We start from the raw sequence: 25,716 nt of genomic DNA, 5'->3' as shown, positions 1-25,716 counted from the left end.
GCCACGTAAGATTTGTTAAATAAAAGGGAACTCTTTAGCTACCATTTATCAATGTTATGTTATAAAACAAATGGTAAACACCACAGCGTTCACTATTGAGTTATGGATGCACTTGGGAGGTTTGCTAAGCACTCAAGAAGCTAGAGTCGCTCTTGGCTGTTGCCTCGAGCGACTCTTACGCTTCTTTCATGCTTAGCAACCTCCCACGTGCATCCATAACTCAATAGTGTACGCTGTGGTGTTTACCATTTGATAATTCAAGATTCACTCGGATGTTACATGTATTGCTATTTTGTTGTACAATCAGCTACAGGTTATTAAACTGCATCAATTATTTCATTGAACACCTTCAGTTTGAAATTACAAACATGTTACACTGTAAGGTTTGAGGTCACTGCAACACTCTAGTGCTGGTTCTTCTTCACTGCAATACCACACTAATAAAAGATTTCAGTTTGCACATCCATCTCTTTTTGCCTGTTTTTTTTTTTTTTTTATTTCTCATGGATAGGTTTGTTATGTTGTCCTCTACTTGTTTAGAATGGCTACTTAAAGAGGCAACTCTCAAATAAAACTAAGAATTATCTTTCAAGTCAAATTTATTGCATGTTTATCTTCCAAAATCGGTGGTAGCACTTTGAGTTCAAAATATTTCCACAACTTATTGCATCTTATATTTCTTCTTTGGACTGGTTGGACAAAATATTAAGCATGAACATCACACAAACCATTTGCTGGTCAACCTATATCACGAAATCAACCTATATTAAGGATGGCACCTGCTATTGCCCCCAAGCACTCGAGCTGTGCATCACGTCGTGGTAATGCTTGCTCTTGCATGAAAGGAAAACCTCTTCTCCCGGTGATCATAATGCAAGTGACCAGCTGTGGTGGAAGGGATGTCTACCCCTATAATTTATGGGTCAAATTGGTTTAATCTCGCTGCCTTTGGTTTAACCAAAAAAGAAAACTTTTTGGACAATTGGTCCCCATGTAAAACAAGAAGAAAATGAGAAAAATATTTTACCCATTTATTCCTTAGTGGTTTGCTTGCTTATGTGGAAAGAAAACACAAAAGACAGCAAGAAAGAAAACACAGTGCACAGTAGTTTTTTCTGAAGTCATATTTTCTCAAAAACAAATTCTGATGAAAGAAAACCATTTAAATAACTTCATAGATGCTTATAAAGTTTACTCAGAAGTCAAGTTAAAATGCAAACATGAAATCACTGAATTTTTACACATTTATCCATGTAGATAGGAAGCAAGACGGGTGAATAACTTCTTCAAAATGATCAATCTTTTCACTATTTTTGCTTCTGAGGATGGTAAGCAGTTGCTTTCTTGCTTATATGTAGAAATTTTCTAGTTTTATGCAGAAAAATGCCCCAAGGATGTGGAGGATGCGGAAGTAGGGGAATTACGTGGATCCGCACCGCCACATCCTGTCAGATGCCTTGTTTATTTTTTGTATGAATTTTTATTGAACTTTTTTGCAAACTTCAGTGTCATTTTGCTAGAACAAAGAGCATTATTTCTTCAATTTTCTTATGGAATGAAAGTTCATGATGAAAAGGTTGAGGAAGACAAAACAATTCTACACACTTCATGCTTGATCCACCTGTCATGTAATGAACGCAAAAGAAGAGATCATAATATCTTGTCACAAAAAGGTTTCAAACGCTTGCATGAACTGTGTCCATTTTGTTTTGATTCGAGCTATGATGCGTTTTGACAGAATAAAATTGGGGATTTCAGAAAGAGGCAGAACTAACCCTGCAGGAAAAGAAATCTAAATCAAACGTGTCTAAATGAGTTTTCCCATAACCAACACTAGCTATAAAAATGCATGTTATTACCCCACCTCAAATTTCATGTAGTCAGTCATAGTAATGTTTGTCTTGCTTTTCTTGTTTAAATTTAGAGTTAAGAGATTTGCATTGTTTTACAGAGGTTAGTATGGTTTCATTCCTAGTTTTTAAGCAAGGCTTTTGGGAATATGGCATCTACAGTTTTCTTTCAGATTTGATTTTAGTTAACTTCTCAGTTGCAACCTTTGAAGTCTTGGTGTCACAGGGTTGAGCTCTAGCAACTGATTATTATGATTTTGGTAATGTATGGGTAAACACACGTAATTATTTTTTTCCACACAAACTGTATTGTAATGGAAAGCATCTACTTCTAAAGAATTAGAAAGACATGTTTCTCAACTAAGGTTTGTCTGGCAATGAGAGATTTATTTGGTGGCTTGGCTTTTGAACTCAATCCTAAACTGTATCTGTTGCTTTTGAACTCAATCTGATCCACTGCTTAATTTATCCCTGCAGTAATTGCAGTTTTACAACATTCCATTTGTCCTTCTAAACAAATATTTGTATGTAACCTCTTCTTTTAAAAATTGCTTGGTTAAGATTATCCTTTCTTTTTCTGATGCACTGCATTCATTGGAATTGGATGACTGAGATGCAAACTTCAGAACAGAAATTGCCAATGTGTTTGTTTACATTCGTGGCATTGGTGAATCTCCATGGTGATGGTTGTCATAAATATTTCAGCTTGATGAAGGCCTTGGAGGGCACCCAGTGCATCTCCTTGTTCATTTTAAAATCATGAACATGAGTACATCTGAAAGTTGAGAGAAAGTGATCATAATGAGAAATGCAGTGAAACAAAGGGAATCACAAGGATGTTAACATTGCAGTTTTAAATGTCATTTTTGGGAGAAACAAACCTTCTCTCAAAATTTTGAGACTTGTTAATGTCCCCAGTGAATTGATCCGTGAAATCTTGGATGAATCCAAGCAATAGCTGCCTCGAAAATCCGCCGAAATGTTGTGCAAATTTTGGTTCGGATCAAAGTTTGTCAAAAAAGACAGGAATTTCATTGAATTTCATCAGGTGTTTGCATTACTTTTGCACAATTCTGTATGATGGGCCAAACTTACCCCACTTTTGCTTAAACTGACACTAATCATGTGCATCATTTTATCTGTTCATGATATATTTTGTGGTACCTGGAAGCAACAGTTTTTAAAAACAGTAACACTTAAAAAAAACTTGAAAGGTAGAAAGTTTTGAATGTAAGGAACAATTTCATCCATATATAGTTTGTGGAAAAATCACACAATTTTAAACATCATCTACTCAAAGTTTCTGGGGTCTATATCTTTTATTCCCTCCAATGATTTTTTTTTTTTTTCAAATTGTCCAATCTATAAGGGATGATTTGTACACCAAAATTGTCCCATAAAAAATGTGGGTCACTTTGCTCATTCACCTGATTTCATGATTATTATGTGCAATGAGGGATGTTAATCACTGCTGATTGACAGTTTGTCTTCTCATGCTTCTTTCCTCATTGGACCTAAAATGGCTCTCTGATAGCCAATTATCTTACTCCAAAAGAAATTGCGTCTTTCCATCAAGGCTTTTAGTTTTGTTCTACATTAAGAAATTTCTAGGTTGAATGAACATCTTGCATCTTTTAGGCTCACTCACTGATTGACTGATTAACTGTTTGACAGACTGATCAGGACTGTGCCCTAACAGTGTCCAGTGGCCCCTGGCACCTTACTTTTGCACTTGGATGACTCAGGAATCTTAGTTTTTCATAAAAGCATATGCTGGGCACCCTGGATTTCACAGCTTCAGAGCACTAGGCTCCCTTCAATTTTTCTCAGAGCACAGCCTCAGAAGAAAAATTAGTTCCTAAAGTTGAGGTTTTGAAGCTTGGTCAAAGTGTACAAAGTGACGCTCACTGATTTTTCTTTTTTCGGGGGACATTTGAACATGCAAATTTAAACAAGCCAGTCTTGGAAAGTTCAAATGCCTGATGGGTTGCCTGGTGGGGGTGCTGAAGTTTTAAATTGATTGTCACATGTAGCAACTTGCTCATCAACTTGTGGCTTTAATGACCAACTTGCTGAATGATACACACTCTAACATTCTGGCTACAGACTTCCTGACCAGTAGTTGTACTGAATGACTGATTCTCTAACATACCGATAGACTTGCCAATTTGTTCCCTGTTTCACTGACTGGTGAACTGACTAATTGACCAACCAGAAAAAAATAGCTCATAAACTAATTGAATAACCCATTTAATGAATCATACATGACACACTGACTGATTAACTCTTTGGCTAACTGAATTAGTAACTAATTGATTGCTTCATTGACTGCATTGCAGTCTCTAAATTTAGTGACAGTATAACTTGCTGATGAAATTACTTATTAATTACTACGGTTTAGTAATTAGTTTTATAGATTTTTGAATTTATATTATTAATTAATAATCGTTGATTAGATTAGTCTCCCCAATTAGCTTGTGCTTGTACAGCTAAATACATCTGACACTTAAATAAAGTTTTTATTATTATTATTATTATTATTATTATTATTATTATTATTATTATTATGATGCGTCCTTCATTTATCTGGGGCCAAGATGATGAAGGACGATCAATAATTGTTAACGTGTCGATTATTGAGAACGCCTACGATGAAATATCCAAATGCCGTAAGAATACATTTTTAGTCCCTTTCGGAAAAACGGGAAAAGAATCCATCGATACATTGAAAGAACTAATTAACAAATGGAACAATGACTCAGAAATCGAATTCATTGCTCTTAGAATTGCTATTGTTCTCCTTGCGCGTTGCCTACAAAAGCTCGGTCCTAAATCGAAATCAAAAGATCATCAGGATTGTTTGGCAAAGCGTCTTACTTTATGGAAGAAAGGCGAGGTTGATTCTATTCTCCGTGAAGGACGCATGATAGAGACGTCTTGGAAACCCTCGTAGGGCGACAGACCCTCCAAATAGGTCAAAGATTTTTTGCAAATCTTGTGATGACGGGACAAGTCAACTCGGCGTTACGATATCTAAGTGATGATCAAGGTGGAGGGATCTTACCCCTTTCTGATGACGTCATGGAGTAGTTAAAGGAAAAAACACCCTGACCCACAGGGTGTCCAATTAGGGTCTCTCCTGTTTGGCCCTATTGAGGACGTTCCCGACAGTATGTACTATGAGATCAATGGAAACATGGTCAGGGACGCCGCTCTAAGAACTAAGGGCTCGGGCGGGCCGCCCTCTGGTATTGATGCAAACGGCATCAGAAGAATTCATACTTGTAAATCCTTTAAAGGCCCATTTCCATCCGAGATCCTTTGCAGTCGTTTGCTTTGGTTTTGGAGTCGGGCTTTTGTTAATTGGCGAACTCTGATAGTCATTCACAAACACTATTAAAAGGAAAAACAAAGATTTGGTGAAGAACACAGTGAACAAATTTGCAGCTAAATATTTGAGACTGAAAAATCATAAAACGAGTTTGTGTATAAAACTTGTACAAAGCTTACCTGATGTTGAAGGAAATTGTTCGGCTTCAACACTAAATAAAAAATAAACAAACAACCAATATTGGCCAAAACTGATTTACTTTACGCATTTCAATCATAGAATAATGACTTGTACTAATGAGATCGCTTACGTACATATCTCAGGATCTCAAGTAAAAATCGGTCAAATAATTATTCTCACCTCGAAAAAATCTCCCCGGAGTCTCTAGTTCCATCGTAGGAACAATGCAATAACATTTCTGCAAAAGCACTGTCTGTAGTGTTACCGAAACCCATGGTTGTTTTCCTTGCTCTCCTTAAATCATACACAGGCTCTCGAAGTCGAATAACCTTTGCCGAGCCGGGCAGACTCGGCCTTCCTCTAGACCGCTTCTTCGGCGGCATCAACTTTTCAAATGACGTTTTTGACCGTCATAGATGTAAGCATTAAAAAGTATTTACTGATATGGATACTACGATAGTTTGTTGTTCGCACATGATTCAAGATGGAACTTTGAAAGCCCTAATTAGTAAGATGGAAGAAGATATCAAAGCGATTCCGCAACTACGAGGAAAATAGCGTATTTTTCATATGTGAAAAATGATCCGGGCGCGCAAGGCCTCTCGGTTGGAAATGGGCCTTTAAGAGAGCAAGAACAGAACTATGTGAACCTGTAGCCAGCATGACCAAACGCCTATGCACGGAATATGTTGACCCTCGGGGTCTCGATGCAATTTTAGCGAATCGGCTTATTCCCCTTGACAAAGGAGAAGGAGCGGTGCGACCGATTGGAGTGGGCGAAGTGCTAAGGAGGACCATGGGAAAATGTGTCACGAATGTCACCAAACCGGATGTTATAGATGCGAGTGGTTCTTTACAAGTGTGCGCCGGTCATAGGAGTGGGAGCGAGGCGGCCATTCACGTAATGCTGGAACTTTTTGAACATGACAACAGCGACGCCGTTCTGCTTATAGACGCGTCGAACGCCTTCAACTCCTTGAATAGAGCCGCCGCCCTGCATAATATTGGAGTGTTATGCCCATCAATAGCGACATACGCAATAAATACTTACAGGGAGCCCGCACGCCTCTTCATCGTGGGCGGACAGGAACTGAGATCATCCGAAGGCGCTACACATGGCGACCCGCTTGCCATCAGCCTATACGCCATCAGCCTCCAGCCACTCATAACGCGACTACAAGTCAAGAGCGCAGCTAGCCAATGTTGGTATGCGGATGACGCAATTGGGTGCGGTTCCCTAGGGGATGTGAAAACATGGTAGGACGAGCTCATGGTCAGCGGGCCTCTACTGGGATATATGCCAAACCCCCAAAAATGCTGGCTCATTTTGAAACCTGAAAAAGAGCGACCTGCTAAGGAGATCTTTAGCGAGACAACTATTAACATCACAACTGAGGGTCGCAAGCATTTAGGAGCGGCTCTTGGTTTTAGAGCTGTTTTTGAAGAATATGTTGACGAAAAATTTGAGGAATGGGTTGTACAAGTAACCAGACTGGCGGAATTCGCTACAACACAACCTCAATCTAGTTATGCAGCCTTTGTGTTTGGACTAAGGTACCGTTGGACATCTCTTTTAAGAACTCTGCCAGGCTTAGCCCCTTTTCTCGAACCGCTAGAGCGTGCCATAGCGGATTTGCTTCTGCCGGCTATCACCGAGCATGCTACCACACTGAAAGAACGGGATCTTTTAGAACTCCCTGTTCACTTAGGCGGGCTTGGGCTAATCAATCCAGCCAGAACCGCATCACAAGAGTATGAGGCGTCTGTTGAGATCACAGGCCCTCCTGTGTGGAAAATTATCAAGCAAGCCCAAGAGCCACCGGATGAGATGGAAATTAAGACCCTGCAAGCGAATGCACAAAGAGAAAAAGATGAATTGTTAAAGAGACAGAGTGAGCAAGTGAGGGAATCCTTGTTCAGCAAAACTGAACGCGCGGTAGAGCTAGCTGCGGAGAAAGGAGCCTCGAATTGGTTGACAGTGATCCCGATAAAGGAGATGAATTTTAATTTGAACAAAAGAGAATCCAGAGACGCAATTAAACTAAGGTATGACTGGGAGATCGCTGACCTACCTGGCATTTGCACATGTGGGGACTTTTTTACCGTTGATCATGCTATGGTCTGCCGGCATGGGGGGCTGATCATTCGAAGGCACAATGAGATTAGGGATCTAGAAGCGGAAATGTTGCGCATGGTTTGCACTGACGTAGAGACAGAGCCAGTTCTTCAGGAAATTACATCGGAAAGTGCGCAAGCCAGAATTTAAGTAGTCAATTTTTTATTATGTAGCTTAGTTTACTGAATTTTTCTTTTTTTTAGAGAACTGCTTTTTGTGAAATATTTTTAAGGAAAAATTTATTGTTATTATTAAGGACGTCGATCATGTATCGTCAATTTATTTGCTGTTCTGCTGAATGAAGTTGAAGCAAAATAATGCAGACATAAGATGAATTCTGCTACTCTGTAGAACAGTTGTTAATACCAAAGAGATTCAAGACTTCTCTCAGCTAGAGACTTTTTAAACTTGTTTTAATATTTGTAGCTTAATTTGTCTTAATTTTGTTTGTTATCCTGTATTTTTACTGATTTTGTGAAATTATTATTATTATTATTATTATTATTATTATTATTATTATTATTACAGATGGCCGAGTGGCTGATGACTTCCTTATCAATATCTAGCCATATAACTTTTCCACTGATTAACATACTTTACGATTGGATCTTTTGACTGTCCACAGACAGACTAAAAACTGCCCATCTGCATTGTACCATCCAACAGACTAGCTGTCAAACATGTGGCTCAAGGGGATTGACTGACTGACTAACTAATCTACATGTATCAACGACATGTATCAACTGATTAACAATTAATAGACATTATTTCTACTGACTGAGTAAACATTAAATGAACTGAAAGATGGTTGCAGTAACATGAATTCAATGATAAGGACCTAAACACCAGTAACGTTTGTGTGAGATTGTGTGACCAGTGGCGGATCCAGGGGGAGGTTCCGGGGGGTCCGGACCCCCCCTATCAGACCTGACGCTTACAACTCTGAGACTGAAATTCTTACATCCGCAGGATCGTATATCACTTTTTAACTGGGTGATTTTTTAAATTATTGAATCCAAGTAAACGGTAAGCGGCCAAGGAATTATAACGTGCAACCGCGGCTGGTGGGAGGGGGTGTGGAGAGTGCGGGGGAGAAGTAATTTGCCTCGAATGAGTCCAACAGTACTTTCTGAACCAAAGGTTCGACCCCCCCCCCCCCCCCTCCCTCAATCAAAAATTCCTGGATCCACCCCTGTGTGACTGAAGGACTAACTGACTGAATGACTGAATACAGTCTGGTAACTGACTGAATACAGTCTGGTAACTGACTGAATGACTGAATACAGTCTGGTAACTGACTGAATGCCTGAATACAGTCTGGTAACTGACTGAATGACTGAATACAGTCTACTGACTGACTTAATGACTGAATACAGTCTGGTAACTGACTGAATGAATGTATACAGTCTGCTAACTGACTGAATGACTGAATACAGTTTGCTAACTGACTGAATGACTGAATACAGTCTGGTTACTGACTGAATGACCGAATACAGTCTGGTGACTGACTGACTGAATGACCGAATACAGTCTGGTAACTGACTGAATGACCGAATACAGTCTGGTAACTGACTGAGAGACTGAATACAGTCTGGTAACTGACTGAATGACCGAATACAGTCTGGTAACTGACTGAGAGACTGAATACAGTCTGGTCACTGACTGAATGACCGAATACAGTCTGGTAACTGACTGAATGACCGAATACAGTCTGGTAACTGACTGAATGACCGAATACAGTCTGGTAACTGACTGAGAGACTGAATACAGTCTGGTAACTGACTGAATGACTGAATACAGTCTGGTAACTGACTGAGAGATTGCACAGATGCCAACATCTGAAAATCTGATATTTAGATTTTCTCAAAGGGATCTATAGTTGTCACTGATCAAATGCTTAACCTGATAAAGCATCTGCTTGGAAACTGAATTGACGAATCAGATGATGGGTACAATGTTCATTTATGTTATAAATATGGAAAGAATTGTACTTTTTAGAATTTACTGCTTTTTAAGGAATTCATTTAAAAAATGAACTCCATTGTAAACGCGTCTCAGTCATTCAATTATGTTGCCAAACTTAGGTTCACAGACATTCCTTTTTCAAGGTGAAACAAAGCAAAGGATGGATATTTGTTGGTAACAAAGCAACAGACTGGCTGACTTATGAAAACAAACATTGTAGAGTGGGGTTGCAAAAAGGAAATGTCTATTTGCTCGCTTTTCTGTACAAATCATGTCATTATAAATCTAAACACAAGGAAAACATTGAAGAAAAAAATTTTTTTTTGTTACCGGATAGGCGCCAGTAGTGGAGGGTGGGTTCAGCCCTAAGGATGGAATTTGAATTTATCCTAATTGATGATTGCTTTGTTGTGAAATCCAAGTAGTAGCTGATGAAGCAGGTAAAGAAGACTTTTGTTTTGAGATATGTTCTCAAGTTCACTTCAGATGTGTAGTGTACAATTTGATGGTGAACTGGAAGATTTTGCACCACCATCAGTAATTCAAAATGGTATCCATGCCTAATGGGGTTGTTAAGAACGTGGACAAAGGTGGATCTTTACCCTAAATTTAGACTTCTAAATTGTTTCCAAATATTCCAACGTGTTGTAGCCAGCAGTAAAAATGTTTCTCATCTCACTTCTCATGGACATGTTTCTCTTTATTTAGGCACAAGCATAAGCGTTAATATCTACGCAAAAAGAGAATAATAAAAAGTGAGCACGAGGATGCTTGCTGTATAGACGGCAGATTTGGTGAAGATAAATTTCAGCTATTTTAATCGTTACGGTGGCCAATTTACCATTTCAACTTTGTTGGTATATCCAAATTATTTAGTGAAGATATATTTGTTTTTAAAATGAAGTTAGTTCGGCATGAAAAGATTAGTCAAATGTTTGTTTCACGCTTGTTCTTATGCTAATGTGCGGCTGTTTTTAATGGATATGGATCAGTTTCCGTTCGCTCTAGAAAACATTTAAGCCCCTCGCCTGGCCCGTTAAATCACTAAACTGCGCACAGAGCATGCTTAATTGGTTACAGTGTAACCGAAATCAATTTCAATTAGTATCTTCCAGAAGCTGCAAAGCATCTTTACGAAGCGGCAAAGCATCTTTACGAAGCTGCAAAGCATCTTTACGAAGCTGTTCAAATCAAATGCACACGTATCTCTGTTTTTATACTGAAACAACAGCGGAACAGCTTTATATCATAGAATTCAATGGCGTCCTCTGTGGGTGTCATTAATGGTTTCCTTGTTTCCTTCCCAGGAAAGACAGATGCTCTTTCAATCTCGTTTGAGGTTTGCCAGTGCAGCTTATTTCGTGAGCTGAGATAAGTAGTGATGTAGATAACACAGAAACATTACAAGTGCAAGAAAGGTAAGGTTTAACTTTTGCTTAAATGCTTCCACGAGGTTTTCACTCTAACAAATTGCGATGAAACTGGGCTAAGATTTAATAGGCGATGCGAGGAATAACACATTTTTAGAAAACTACTCCTTTAGGACATTGGAGTTTTCGTTAGTCTTCATCTATGATACAAAGGGGTCGGTTTCACCCACAAAATGTCTTCGTTAGTCTTCATCTGTGAAGGGAAAAACGGATTGTCTACCTACGCTGAACAGAAGTTTGACTTTGTACTGACTTTCAATTGCAAAGACTTGGTGCCCAATATAAGTGGTTAAAATGTTCCGGGCACTGGACTGTCTTTACGCACTGTCTTTACGTACTGATCAGGTGTTTGACTTCATACAAGTGATGGGAGACTCAATGCTGACCCTTTCATGGGTTAGTGTCCCCCACAAAGTCTCTTCCTTAGTCTTGATCTGTGATGCAAAGACTTGGTCCCCCAAAAATGGGAAAAACTATTTCGGACACTGGACTGTCTTTATGCGCTGAGCGGACGTCTGACTTTTTACAAGAGATGGGAGACTAAATGCTGACCCTTTCATGGGTTGGTGTCCCCAACAAATCTCTTCCTTAGTCTTGATCTGTGATGCAAAGACTTGGTCCCCCCAAAAAGGATGAACTGTTTCGTACACCGGTCTGTCTTTATGCGCTGATCAGATGTTTGACTTTGTGTAAGAAGTGTATATTACCCAAAAAATCTCAAAAAAGATTCAATTATAACCCATTTAAGACAAGACTTCATATATTAAAACTTGTATGTAAACGGAAAAAATTTAGGAGAGTTTTGTACTTTTTATTTTAAAACAGGATTCGAGGAAGAGAGGGAATATCGATGTATATAAAACATCTTGGATTTCAATGGATTGTGATCTTCTCTATGAGGTGTCCAAGGTGAGTGGTTTGTTATCATTAAGAAACACACATTGAGGCAGAAGGACACAACATAGAAGCATAATTTTAGGTATTTTATGTCGCAAAGATGGGCTGTGTACAACGCGGGCTCAGCCAATCAGAATTTACTTTCTGGTTAGAGTGGACTGTGAGGACGGTCTCATTCACTTGAGCGTTCTTCTAGCGTCGCGAGTTCAGTTTACGGTCCATGTGCAGATCTTCAATTTAAAAAGGACGCGACAGAGGGGCACACGCAGCCACACGAACACACAGAAAAAATCCTGGAATTACAACTTTTCCTTTATATTTTCGAGTCAGACCAAGAAACTCCCAATTCTTTGAAAAACGCGAACTTTTTTCTCATTACTGTTTTCCAGTAAGTTTTTGTAGCAACAACTCACGTCACCCCAACCGGCCCTGCACGCGTCAGCTTTCACTATGGTTTTCTATGGGATTGCGCAAGCGGGGCCGGACGGGTCATATGATAATGGAATATTACTTAAGGTGATTCCTCAGGAAAAAAGTTAGGGAACAATTTTTTTTCTTTCCTGTAAATGTTCCCTACCAATATCTGGTTCAAATATGCAACTAAAAAGATAGGTCACGGTGCTTGTTTAAGAGATACGATAAGCCAAACTTACCTGATGTAAGCCTGTATTGGCACTTATCACGCGCGTCATTTTATCGGTTCACGGTATATTTTGAGGTAGCTGGAAGCAAGGGTTTTTGAAGTAAAGTTTGAAAAAAAATTAATCAGCGGAAAGTCTTCAGCGTATAGAAAAATTTTGATATATAATTTGTGGAAAAATCACGCAATTTTGAACTACATCGACTCAAAACGTTCCTCCAGTCGAGAATTAGCGCCACGTTTACCTGAACGCCGGATAGAGTGACCACTTGACCACGATTTTCCTCCGTGGCTTACAGAAGAGTTAAAGCTCCAAAGAGAAAAAGAGGGAAAAAATAGAGAAAAGTTCTAAATCGACACAGAGTGATACAGCCCTTACCGATGATAAACATGATCACAATGAGGAAATTGTGATTTAAACAGAAAATCGAATAAACACGAGGTGGAAAAGACTTAAAATTGAAACAGCTTTTCTTAGGGGAAAAAATTTTCAGCACAATCATTAGACTGCAACTTTATATGAACATTTGATGCAATCATTCATGTTAGCGGAGGCGATTGTTCACTTACCGAGTTTTGGATCAATACAGTAATTTACGGACCGATTTTTTTTTCACACTTATTTCCTGCGTGCCGTAAATCTGAGCAGAAAATGCGAGATTCTGTAACTTAAACACGTACCGAGAAAGTGAGGTTAGTAAGGTATTTATTTTATCTTTTGGTTTAATATACGGGGGAGATTTTAACTTAAACAAACCTTTTAATTTTAGCAGGCCTTACAATGAGCTACGGCCTGCTAAATTGACCAATCATAGCGTATTTACTGACCGAGAGATATGATAGGCTTACTTATTCGTCGACATGCAGCTGTACTTCTTATCTCTTATCCACTCTTAAACAATAGCTTCGATTGGTTAGAGGGTGAATCAACTCTCCAAAGCATCACTTAAAACTCCGCGCCAGAAAACTCTCAGGAAGCTTAAATCGCAGGTTCTCCCACCACATTTGACCTTCTCACTGTCTTCAAAGAGTTCTACACACGATCGAAATCTTATTTCATTTCTTTTAAAACTCAACAGTTAATTTCTTTTAGCAGTCACGTTTTCGAGCAGATCCTTTCCAGTTTAAATACACAAAGCAGTCCACTGGATTTATTGCTTTTCCTTACCGCCAAGTTTAAGTGCGGAGTTAGACTTGAAATTTACAAGAAAAGTCTTCCAGTCTCTCTTTAGATATCAAACTTGTGCAGCGCTTCCGGGCGAGGACGCCGAACGGCTCTGATTCCATATTTAAGCTGAAAAGGATCCGCGGTTTTCTTTATTGCATGATAACCTCCTGGGCCCAGCTGTTCAAAGGGCGGATAACGCTATCCAATGGCCTGGGATAAATCGCTCTCTAGCGGAAAGTGGTGATAGAAATTACTGCGCTATCCACCGGGTGGAGATTTATGCAGTAAATAGTCTTATCCGCCTTTCGAACTGGCGGAGCCAGCTCGTTTGTAAACACTGTAGAAGAATTTAGGCGCTTCTAGGTTCCATGCTTCTGGTGAAAGTTAATAGGTCTGTTGGTGTTGGGTCAGGGAACACCCTGCAGCTTTCATTTGGTTTAAAAGCTATTGGATCTTTTGTTGGTCACTGTAGGCCTTTGAATCTCTTTTGCCGTCTATTTAGGGTTTAGTGGTATTATTCAAAGACTAAAATTTCCGAGAGGTGAATTATTTTTGTTTTAGGCCGGCTTCCGTATCGCGCCCCTGGGGACACAATTTTGGTTTCGCTTCACGTGGTTGCTCGAGTCAGGGAAAATTTAAGAAAAACAATGTTAGTTGTAAACTACTAATGTTCAAATATAAGGAAAAGTCAGGGAAATTCGGTTTGCGTTAGGAAGGTAAACGTCAAGCTAGAGTAAAATCTCACTCCTCTTGTCTTGGCCTCTTCGCGACTTTTTCGATGTCTTTTGATTGAATCATTATATTTTCTCATTTGTTTCTTTCTCCTGAACCTTTTCTTCAACACCTACTTCTCTTCACCAGTTTTATCAAGTGTTTGAAAAAGTTGTCTACTTTGTGTTAGTAACTTTCATTTTAAACGCGTACGTTTCGTGTAAAAAACGTCTGTCTAGATACATCCTTTTTTTTTTTCAAGGTTGACTTTTCTCTGAAAAAAAAACTTGTCAGTGAGTGTCTGATAAGTGCTGTTTGTGAATTCTCGTTCATTTCTACACAGATTTCACGAAAAATGACAACCTCAGGAAAGAGACCAAGGACAAAGATAATCTTTTGGTATGGTAAGCGCAATTTAGGGCTGTCAGTTGGAAAGGTTTGCTAATTATTTGTAAAAGTTGTTCACCTTGTGGTACCAAAATATTCTAATACGCATACGTATTACGACAGACGTTTGGTGAGAACAGGATTTCAATCCTGTTCAGAATTTTCCAAATGTTTTAAAATGTGTGGAAAAATAACTCATCGATCCCTTGGTTTCTTGTGCGTGAAAAGCCACACGTAATGCATTTACCCATATTTTGTCAATTTTGTGTCTTTTTGATCATGAGAAAGTACAAATGTTTGTCTGTATTTATATTATTTATCTATTTACCAATGGACATCTGCGATATACGTTAAACCGTTGTGCGCCTCAAGAAAGAAAAAGGCAGTACTGATTAACTACGCTGCGCACTTTCTTTTCCTCTTTCAGGTACCACGAAAGTTATAAGTTTAGAAAGGTCTTGAAGACGAACAGAAACTTGTTTGAGGTGAGTACACTTTGTTTTATTGCGTACTTGTTCGTTTCTTTCCTTTTTTGTGTGTGCAATGTGGTCTAATTGTTCATTTAATCCTTCATTCTTCTTTTTAAAGATTACATAAAGAATGACTACTTCAAGAATCCAAACAAAGTGTCAAAGTCGACCGCCATCATTTCTGACCACTTAGAGGAAATGTTTAAGTATTAAATTTTGAAAATTCTCTCTATCTTATTCTAATATCATCTTGTAATACGCATGTGTATTAAGACAGACGTTTGGTGAAACAAAAACGCATGCGTTTGAAATGAATTTTGTACCACAAGATAGACAATGTTTTAAAATACTAAACAAATCTTTAGGAAAGCGGTGGGTGTGGTGTGGGAGGTTGGATGGAGAAACGATCTCAAATTGTAATGTTGCTGTATTAAAATAGAGAGAAATAAATTTTAATACTATTTCAATACATATATATATTAAGCGGTATAATATAATATATATATATATATTATAATATATATATATATATATTATAATATATAATTATATTTAATAATATATAATTTATATTTAATATATATATATATATATATATATATATTAAATTATATGTTGCTGTATTATAATGGCTGCGGAGAAATAAATTTTAAGACTATTTCAATACATATATATATTAAAAGATTGTATTGTAATACTGTACTGTGGTGCTGCGTCGGTGGGGGCAACAAGTTAATTTGAAGGGTCGGTTGGGGCAACAAGTTAATTTGAAGGGCTAACGCTGGAAACGTCAACTTTTAAACTCTTTACGGTGGCCATTTACAATGTCAACTTAGTTGATATAACCAAGTTACCTTGTACAAAGAGATCTTTGTCTCACAAGCTAGGTGACTTATCAAGTGTTATGTGTGGTGTGGGATGGTGGACGGATCAAACCCCAATTTTTCATTTTATTCTCTGAATTGGGGTTCGAACCAAGTTTGCTTTCTTTCCAAGATTTATATCATCTCTGGTCTCATTCTTAAGGTGATTGTGTTCCTTGGTATCCAGCTTTGGGTTGTAGAAGAAACCTGCAAAACAAGGAAATTTGCATATGATAAGTTGTGTTTAGCACGTTGCTTTCTGAAGTGGCTTTCTGGCTCCCCAATTCTAAGTGCTGTAAATCAAATTTTTTGTAATTATTGATAACATGAATACCAATTTCGGTGAATTTTAGTTTGCCCTTAATGCTTGCATTGCTTGTTGAGGATTTAAAAACGATAAAGGAAACTACCGTATGCTCTATAATTTGGGTTTCTGACGTGGCTTTCTGGCTCCCCAATTCCAAATGCTGTAAATCAAATTTTTTGTAATTATTGATAACATGAATACTAATTTCGGTGAATTTTAGTTTCCCCTTAATGCTTGCATTGCTTGTTGAGGATTTAAAAACGATAAAAGAAACTACCTTGTGCTCTATAATTTGGGTTTGACTAAAGCGGAAACCACGGCGCGATGCTACATTTCCAAGCAGTTCACCAAAGCCAAACCTTGAGGTCATTTTAAACCTTTATGTAGTTAAATTTTAGTTTGCCCTTAATTAGCGATAGGGTTAACGTCTTAAGCTGCTCAGTCCTAACACCATTCATCGAAGCAATTTTCTTATTAATGAGATCTGACCGTAAAACTGTTTGTTGAAGCAGTTACAAGATTGAGAATGATAAACGATTAAAAGTTAGTGGGCAGTGTCTTTTTGCCAAACTCACCGACTGAATTGGTTTCTGTAAAATATAATAATGGACTAAGCAAGATGTGGAGCTTTCTAACCTGTAAACAGTATATCATCGTATTGTCTTGAAAGCTTCAATCCCGGTAGACGTAAACTATTCCTCTTTAACTGCAACCTTCAAATAAACCATTGTCTCTCTGAAAAAGACAGTTTGAGCAAAACTTGATGGCGGGTGTAAACGTTTGCCAGATTGCTGCACCTGATACTGTATGTAAATTATTAAGTACTATACATCTAAAACAAAGAATTAAACTTAGAAATAAAGCAGAGCCCGAGTAAACTCCACGTTACTACCCTAGAAAACTTCTCCAACACCCTCTAAAGATGCTAGCTGATCATTTTATTATTCCCCCCCACACCCCCCGGAATAAACCAAGAAAACAACCTTCCTCTTAGAGAGATCTTCAAAACCCTAAGCGAAACTACGTGCGACGTGATATGGGAGGAGACAAATAACGACGTGTAAACGGTTATCTTTGAAGAGTTTTGAGGAGTTTAGAGGCAATCAGGACTGACACCTTTCCTGGTTAGAGAAATAAAATAATAAAAATCTTGTGATGAATGCTTGTCCAAAATACCATCATTAGACTTTGACTATGCGTGGTATGTCTTACATCTGTGGTAGAATAATTATGACCGTGCAAATAAAGGTTGATCAACTATTGCATTAAGTTATTCATGGTTTCTGGTTGTCCATTTAATGTACCGTTCGTTTCAAAGCTATGTTCACTCTTCAATCTATTTTTCCACCGTGATTCTTGTTTCCTTTGATATGTTTGATAACCTATTCATCAGATTGAAAATTGTTATCAAAAGAAATCAAGGGCGCGATCCATTCAACCAAAATTTCTGGAAATTTCGGTCAAAAACTGAATGGATCGGTTCGGTCCAACCGGAAAAGTTTCGAAAAAACTGGCCCACCTTTCGAGGTTGACCACTTTTCTCGGTTGGACCAGTCCGCTTGGCCCGGAAATTTTGGTTGAATGGATCGCGCCCAAGATAACCTATTTCATTTTTTTTTGTCAATGCTTGAGCGGGCGGTACCCTACAAATCCTGCGATCAGATTGGTTCCAGGAGCGAGAGGTATGCTCCTATAGCGAGCGGTATATATCCGTAGCGCGATGAGTCGCCGAGAACGTCCCTCGTTTCGTTGCAACTTTTTATAGATGAACTCGATGGTAACGGAATTTTTTGCGATTCACAAGCCCCGATGTGAAAAAGAAGAGCCCCTTACTCCCACAAAGTTACCCATCTTGAAACTTTATGTAAGCAATGGAATCAAAACGTCTTATAGAGAATGTAGGAGTAGACAATTTTCCTCGCAAAAACACTCATTCACGACAACCTATGCACATTCCTAAACCGTTCTCGAATGCTGCATTTAGCGAACCCCACGATACGTCATTTTGCATAATTCTGTAATCCTATTAATACCCCATCTACTGAAATCCCAACCCCTCCTTAAAAAATGCAACCTAATGCACACACAGATTTACTCTGTGGTACCGAAAGTTGCTTAATACGGAATACAATTGCTTTGTTTTGTGTGCAGAAATGTATAATGATGAGGTTATATACATACACACATACTAAAAAGTGAGAACACACTGTGAAGTTGAACATCACAGGATAATCAGTAGGTCAGTTAAGATAAAAACCCAGTCCCTTAAGTCAACCTGCTGATCAGACCACCAGCCAGTCAGCTGGCAAGCCAGCCAGTCAGACAGATAATTTGTAAGTTAGTCAGCCAGCCAGCAGTCAGTAACCAAGTCATTCAGTCAATCAGTAGGCCAGTCAGCCAGCCAGCTAGTCAGTCAGTCAGCTATAAGTCAGTCAGCCAGTGAGCCAGTCCGCTGGCCAGCCAACCAGCCAATCAGTCAGTAAGTCAGTTAGACAGACAATTTGTAAGTCAGTTAATCAGTCAGTCCGCCAGCCAGCAGTCAGTGAGCAAGTTCCTTGCAGGAAGCCTACAAGCCATTCAGTAAACTAGCCAGGTGGTTAGTCAGTCAGTCCAGTCAGTCAGTAAGTCTCTCCCTCAGTCAAACAGCTAACCAGCGAGCTGGCAAGTTAGTCAGTCTCTCCATCAGTCAAACAGCCAGGCAGCCAGACAGCAAGTCAATCAATCAGTCAGACATCATATTGTAGTACATTATAATGAAAGTAAATGACTTACATGAGCTGCATGGGGACATGCCTTATCTCAATTCACATCTTGACTCAGTTTATCCATGCACAAGGACGGGCACACACCAAAAACCATTTATCACTATGGGCAGTTATAAGCCATGGAGCCAAGTAGAGGTCTGAGCTTCACATATCAAAGTCCTCTCTTATATGTGTAATAAAAATATTTAATGACTTTTAATATATTATCTGAATTAGAATAAAAAATCCATGAGCCTCCTTATCAGTACTCAAATGATACTGTGAGGGGAGGGGAGGGGAGGAGATAAAAATGTGAGTGATTTCTACTCTGGATAATTCATCAAATAAAGGTGAGTACCAAATAACTCAAGTTTGCAGCTCGACCTCTAACATGATAAAGATCCAAAAAATATCAAATGCAATACCAATAATGACCCAGAAAACTAGGGTCGGGAAATAGAGAAGACCCACAAAAGAAATAACTGAAAAATCTAGGGCCCCCAAAACTTAACACTTTGAAATAGCCACAAACCAAAAATAATTAGGATCTGGAAAGTCTATTTCTCAACAAACTTGAGATTCATAGACCCTACAGACCTTCGTATCCAAAAAGACTAACAACATTTTAAGACCCAAAGATTTTGAGACCAAACATCCAACAAGTAAAGACCTACAGTAAAAATCCTAAATTTAGTGTCCAAAAGTACTAATGTTGAAAAGTGCAAGACTTAAAAGTCTGAGACCAGCAAAACCTTCAATTAAAACACTTGTGATCTAAAAAAACATAAGACCCATAGAAACCAGAAATCCAAAAAATTTGTAGCCTGGAAATGCCAAAGAGATGTTGCACTTATGACCTGGATTAAAAGACAGGACCTAAAGTAGTAAAATCCCTGAAACCGCCTCCCAGTTAGTTCAATTGGTTAGAGCGCCGGATTGTGTTGTGTGGGAGGTCGAGGGTTTGAGCCCCGGCCGGACCAATACTCATGGTCTTAAAATAAGTGAGGAGAATTTGCTGCCTTTCTATATTCAAGAAATGGATACATACTTTAGTCTTCTCAGATAAGGACGAATAAACCGTAGGCCCCATCTCCTGGCAGGGTTAGGGGTAAGAGACATTAATTTACCACGCACGAGATGAGGCTGTAGTCTTGTGCAGAACTATGAAAACCAATATCACAAAGCATATGAAAAATTTTTTATGATGGTAATGATGTTGATGATAACTCACAACAAAGAATACTACATGTAGGTGCTGGTTGTTATTCCAGTTATGTCCAGGATTGAATTTGAAAATTGATTTGATTTTGTTTTATATCATAAAATCATATTTTATGGCTAAAACTTACTAAACACAAATTGTTTATGGGCCTGAATTTTTTTCAGGCCTTGTTTTAAGTACTCCATACTAGTAGTGTTCATCACTGCAAGGATTGCTTTCATACATTTCTTAAAACCGCAGTACACGTATATGATTTTCATATATTCAAATTCATTAAAGTTAAAACTTAAGGGAAAAAACATAAGTGATAAAGCTGTCTGCAAACTTATAAACTAAAATAAAAAAATTACAGCAGCCTTCTTTTATTGTAGTTGTTTAAATTCATTTCTCTTTTTTCTTTTTCTTTTTCTTTTTCTTCTGGTTTTTTTTTTGGGGGGGGGCGCTTACCCCCTCAATGGAGCCCAAAAAGGCTGGAAGAGAAAAGGAAATACTTGTACACTACAAGTTTTAATTCATTTATTTAATTTTTTTTATTATTTTTATGTTGTCTAGGGGTTACTCCCTCCATGGAGCCCGCAAAGCTGGACTCCATGAGGGAGAGACCGGGAAACACACCTCAAGCCGCAGCTTCATCAGTCACCGCTCCCACACTTTCTAAACTTCTTGCTGATACTCCTGCTACATCTCCATCTGTCAACACTCTTTTATCATTTGGAGGACCAGTACCCCAGGTATTCTCCTGTATTGCTGCTTGTAACTCTTAAATCAAGTAACATTTTAATCAAAATTGTACTAGAAAGCCTTCCATGTTCAAGTGTTACAGAAAACTTTCTCTCTCACTACTAAAAGGAAAGGTATAAGGGAACCGAAACACAGACGATTCTGAGATGCAAACAGCCTCCACAAGGATGATGCAAGTACTTCCTGTGTTCTCTGACAACATGCAATCCGTTCCAAAGCGATCATTTCATTATTTTGAAAGTAAATTATACAGACAATTAGTATCTGCAGTAAGCACCAGGGAGAAGAACTCGAAACTTCCAGCAGCCACTCGTTACTTACTGGTAACTTCCCTATTCTGCTACATGTATGAACCCCACTGTAGGTGACTGGTTAGCATACTCGTCAGATTTCATCTTAACTGCCTTTCCTCGATCCTAATTACTGACATTTGCTCGTTACTCTAATTTTTAACTCTTTTTAAGACCCTAGGAGGAATGGATTCATCAGTGTTGGTGAAACCTTCAACAGGGACACCAGTAGAAAACTCTTTATCTGTGATTGGAAGTGAAAGGGGCACTACAGGAGGTATAAAAAAAGTGATATGTCAAGAGTGCACAGTTTTATGTCTAATATTGGAGTTGGGCTGCTCTCCCTCTAAAGAGTTTATAAACAAAACAAGTGAAATTTTGCTTGCCTGGTGAATATTTTTTTATTAAAGCCCAGTAAGGTATGGAAGAAATGACAAACTTGGAAGGAATTTTTTTAACACACATTAACAGCAAGATTGTGAAATCACTCTACACAGTATGGCTCTGAAAGCTGCACTTTTTGGGATGTGTGATTGTATTAAACATTTGACTCATGCGAGCCTCATGATGGTAACTAGTACTCAATGAAGCTGTTATTTAATTAACAGGCACTCAGGCGGTTCTAAGCGTATCCACACCAGTACCAGCCATCTCAGTCAATCCTAAGGTAAGTGCTTCCCTCAAGTTCATTGTCGTTCTTTGAAATTATATAATTAGTGTCAAAGATTTAATCCCAATTTACAGTGTGAATCCTGAAGCGACGTTTTCGTCTCACGCGAAGTTTCAAAGAAACTTGAACATGCCAGTCTTTTTCAATGATTTCATTAGTGCTGCACGCTGATGTTAGCTTTTGTTATCATTGTCAATTGTATTATCGTAGAATAAGATGAAATTGTTATTTCTCAGACTGCTTCTCTGACTGCAACTCTGCCCTCCCCTTTGGCAATTACACCCCCACCCACTACCCCTCCTGCAGACAGGAAGGTAAGTTTAACGAGTCTTAAACAAGTTTTTGTTGTTTTTGTGTTTTTTGTTTTTTTTTTTCAGGAATTTTGCCACTTGTTACATAGGAAAGATTTCTTATTTGTTTTCATACTGCAGGAAATAATAGCCCAAAAGTTTGAACCAGCTGTGAAGAATTCCGAGAAAAACAGCGGTACAGAACTTGCGAGCGACATTCTCGAAAATGACGCTAGTGCTGCCCGAGCCTCTACTGAACGATCAGCGGTCATCCCTGAAGTAAAAGTTGAGACTATTGAGACCCCAGTCTCTTCTCCGCGAGTCCAGAAACGTGCATCCAAACCTGGGAGGCCTGGTGAGGGATGAACTCAGTATTTAATGTTAAGTAAGTTTTTTTTCACACGTTGGTTTTTCGTTGACATGAAGTTTCTTTTTTCGTTTATTAGGTCGACCACCAAGAGCAGCAAGAAGGAATCAAAGACATCGCAGCAAATCTGCAACCTCAACGGTACTTGTCACTGTTTCTGTTAATCTTCCTTATGCCATTCTATACCTCAAATTGTTTTTTATATTAATTAAGAAACGATTTCATCCCATCCCATAGGACAACGAAGGTGACGTTGAAGAGGAACATGAAGAGGTATGGAGTGTGAAAAAGAAAACTTGTGAATCGATTCCTCAAAATCAGACCTTGTTAGTGTTAGACCTGAAAAACAGTGTAAAGAAACGTTTTCCCTTACTATCCTGGTTTGTGTACTAATTCTTGAAGAGTCATTAATAACGTCTTCGTGGACGGCTATTCACTGATACACGATTTCTTTTTCTCATAAAGGAATCCAAAATGGAGACATTAGATGTGGAATCTGAGAAGGCCAGCGAAAAGACAGAGGACGAAGAAGAAAACGAGTCAATTGCAGAGGAAAAGAAGGAGGACAGCGATGAAGAGATGGAGCGGGAGAGTGGAGACGAGGCAGTGTCCGACCCAGGGGACCGGAGTCAGTCTGAGAAGGATGAACCCTGCTCCTCAATGAAAGAATTCTTGTTGGACAAGGCGGGGTCTGAATCCGTACCCGGTAGCCCCGCTTCTCAAGTGTCCCAGGGGTAAGTGCTGCTGGTGGATGTGGATTGCTTCTAGTACAAAATTTAAATTGATGTGAGGTGTTTGTTTGCTTGTTTATTTGGTTTAGAAGCAGTGACGAACAAGAAGCCATTCAGGCACAGAAAACATGGAAAAAGTCAATAATGCTGGTCTGGAGAGCTGCAGCCAATCATAAGTAAGAATGATTGTTTACCCACGATTAATACTTCTCTCATTCAGCTGTTATAGGTTTCCTTAAACATAAGTGAACAGAATCTGGTGTTATTTCAATGTCCACCCGATGTATTTGTCCATCGTCATTCTCCAGTTTTGGGTTAATGCATTGAAATTGAGGGAAGTCGATACATGTCGCACATTTCGTCTAAGGGTTTGATTGTAGTCTTTTGTTCGCCATTGAACGCGCCAATTTACTGTAAAGCGTCTTTTTTCCCAACATATGTCTTTGTGCTTTCCATTTGAATAGCACAAGTTAGTCTTGTGTGATCATAGTAAAAGGTACCCTATGATCACTCGAAACCCACACAATATCTTGAATGAGTAAGAAAAAAGAAACTGGATTTTAGCCGTGGCACATCCACCAGGTTAACATCTGGTCACTCTGCTCTCCTTTCACTTCTTAACTTCTCCAAATGAAATACATTTCATTTCTATCTTTGTTTTATCAGATATGCAAACGTGTTTCTGCACCCAGTTACAGACGACGAGGCACCAGGATACCATAGCATTGTTTTCAGGTAAAAACGTACAAGGGACTCGACTTGTGATGTAAGAGAAGAGTCTATATACAAGTACAACTTGCAGAGTTACCGGAGCTTCTGATGTTTCTATGTCTTAAATAGACCAAGAGTATTTACAATCCCCTTAGATAGATGTTTAAATCCTTTGACCTCCAAGAGTGACGAGTATCTAATTTCTCCTTTCAAGATCACCCCTGAATCACACATTATAGTCACGAGAATATAGGAAATGATCACTAACTGAAGAAGTTTTCGATTGTTAAACAAATTCTCCTTGTCAGTACCTCAGGAAATGTATGGAGAACGGTACTGAGAAGATGCATACTGATGTTATGATGTAGAGGGTTAATCGACCGCAATTCTCCTAGAGCGGTTCGCTTGGGTATGATGCTGCTGTTGCTACAGAACACAACATGATGACCCAGCCACAGCCTTCCACCGATTTGAGGCCTCTCGACACGGAGTCAAGCGCGCTGACTATAAGGCTGCTGTATCTCTTTTACAGTGAACATCAGAAAATCATGAAAATGGGACTCTCTGACTACTCTGAATGAATAAGCCCCAGAATAAGTGAAGATTGGGAAAGGTTTATGAATTGGAAATTGTAGCAGTTTGTTTGTTACAGAAATGTCAAGGAAGTTACCATTAAGTGTGACAACCATTAAACAATGATCCACCAAAATATCCCCAGTTAAACCGTCTCATCTTTTTGCAGACCTATGGATTTATCAACGATAAAAAAGAACATTGAAAATGGGGTAAGAACATAGCGCGAATGTTTAGTCTGTCATTATTTGGATTGTTTTGGGTTCAAAGGCATGCGTATCTTAACGATTTGTTTTACATTATCACGCTAATAGCAGTCTTTTTCTTTACAGACCATTCGTACAACGAGCGAATTCCAGAGAGACATGATGTTAATGTTTCAAAATGCTCTCATGTACAACAGCGCTGACCATGATGTGTAAGCAACTGCTTTATTGTTCTTCACATATCTGCTATGTCCGTAGAATAGCGTTATAAATATATATTTGAACGGACGGCTACTACTAAGGATTCATTCCTGACATTCCCACTCATCCTTTACTGCTCTTCATTCAAGTTAAAGCTTCCTTATATATAAAATCCCTTGTCTCCTTCAGGTATCGCATGGCGGAAGAGATGCGTGATGATGTCATGGAACAAATCCAGGTAAACATACATGTTGAATATATGCATAATGGAGAAAAATGCTCACCGTTTGAATGCTTCAAGAAATATTTGACCATTAGTCGTATGGTTCTCTTTTCGATGGTGAAAATCATTCCCGATTTTACCCAAGTCATCCGAGTCTGACTATTTGCGTTGTCCGAGCATAATTTGAGAACTTTTTCTTGTCTAGATTTGCCAGCGTGCACTTGTTTAGTTTTAGAATTCCTATTGCATGAGTCAGTTTTGGTCAGTTATAAGCCACTCATTAATTTTCGCGAGATTATTACCCAGGTCATAAGCTTCTGTGGCGCAATTTCATAGGCTACTTTATGTCACGTGGGGCAAAATCATCAACCAGTCGTCTTCATCGATATTTGTCCTCAAGTTATTTCCGTCGAAAAGAAACAAAGCCAGCGG

At 38.8% G+C, this 25,716-nt stretch overlaps 2 protein-coding genes across 2 annotated transcripts in view; both read left to right on the top strand.

Annotated features, from left to right (window-relative positions):
- LOC111335551 (uncharacterized) overlaps window positions 1-25,716 on the top strand; it is a 57,042-nt gene that overhangs the window by 12,911 nt on the left and 18,415 nt on the right. Inside the window, 1 exon segment of the mRNA XM_088745754.1 lies at window positions 3,596-3,603. Coding sequence (XP_088601880.1) covers window positions 3,596-3,603 — 8 coding nt within the window.
- The window catches only part of LOC148741747 (uncharacterized), a 28,679-nt gene that overhangs the window by 1,735 nt on the left and 1,228 nt on the right, over window positions 1-25,716 (top strand). The window contains exons 2-21 of the mRNA XM_088745862.1: window positions 1,258-1,328; window positions 1,925-1,953; window positions 9,780-9,882; window positions 10,750-11,781; window positions 14,632-14,692; window positions 15,103-15,160; window positions 15,264-15,351; window positions 20,834-21,012; window positions 21,487-21,589; window positions 21,921-21,979; window positions 22,219-22,296; window positions 22,414-22,627; window positions 22,719-22,780; window positions 22,877-22,912; window positions 23,105-23,373; window positions 23,460-23,546; window positions 24,037-24,105; window positions 24,824-24,866; window positions 24,987-25,072; window positions 25,251-25,299. Of these exons, the coding sequence (XP_088601988.1) occupies window positions 20,848-21,012; window positions 21,487-21,589; window positions 21,921-21,979; window positions 22,219-22,296; window positions 22,414-22,627; window positions 22,719-22,780; window positions 22,877-22,912; window positions 23,105-23,373; window positions 23,460-23,546; window positions 24,037-24,105; window positions 24,824-24,866; window positions 24,987-25,072; window positions 25,251-25,299 (1,320 nt within the window). The 5' untranslated portion in view covers window positions 1,258-1,328; window positions 1,925-1,953; window positions 9,780-9,882; ... (3 more) ...; window positions 15,264-15,351; window positions 20,834-20,847. The remainder of the gene's footprint in view (window positions 1-1,257; window positions 1,329-1,924; window positions 1,954-9,779; window positions 9,883-10,749; window positions 11,782-14,631; window positions 14,693-15,102; window positions 15,161-15,263; window positions 15,352-20,833; window positions 21,013-21,486; window positions 21,590-21,920; window positions 21,980-22,218; window positions 22,297-22,413; window positions 22,628-22,718; window positions 22,781-22,876; window positions 22,913-23,104; window positions 23,374-23,459; window positions 23,547-24,036; window positions 24,106-24,823; window positions 24,867-24,986; window positions 25,073-25,250; window positions 25,300-25,716) is intronic.

Source organism: Stylophora pistillata, chromosome 1 (assembly GCF_964205215.1).
Source record: "Stylophora pistillata chromosome 1, jaStyPist1.2, whole genome shotgun sequence".
NCBI classification, from domain to species: Eukaryota; Metazoa; Cnidaria; class Anthozoa; order Scleractinia; family Pocilloporidae; genus Stylophora; species Stylophora pistillata.
Note: the sequence above shows the minus strand (reverse complement) of the source record. Positions and strands in the feature narration are given on the sequence as shown.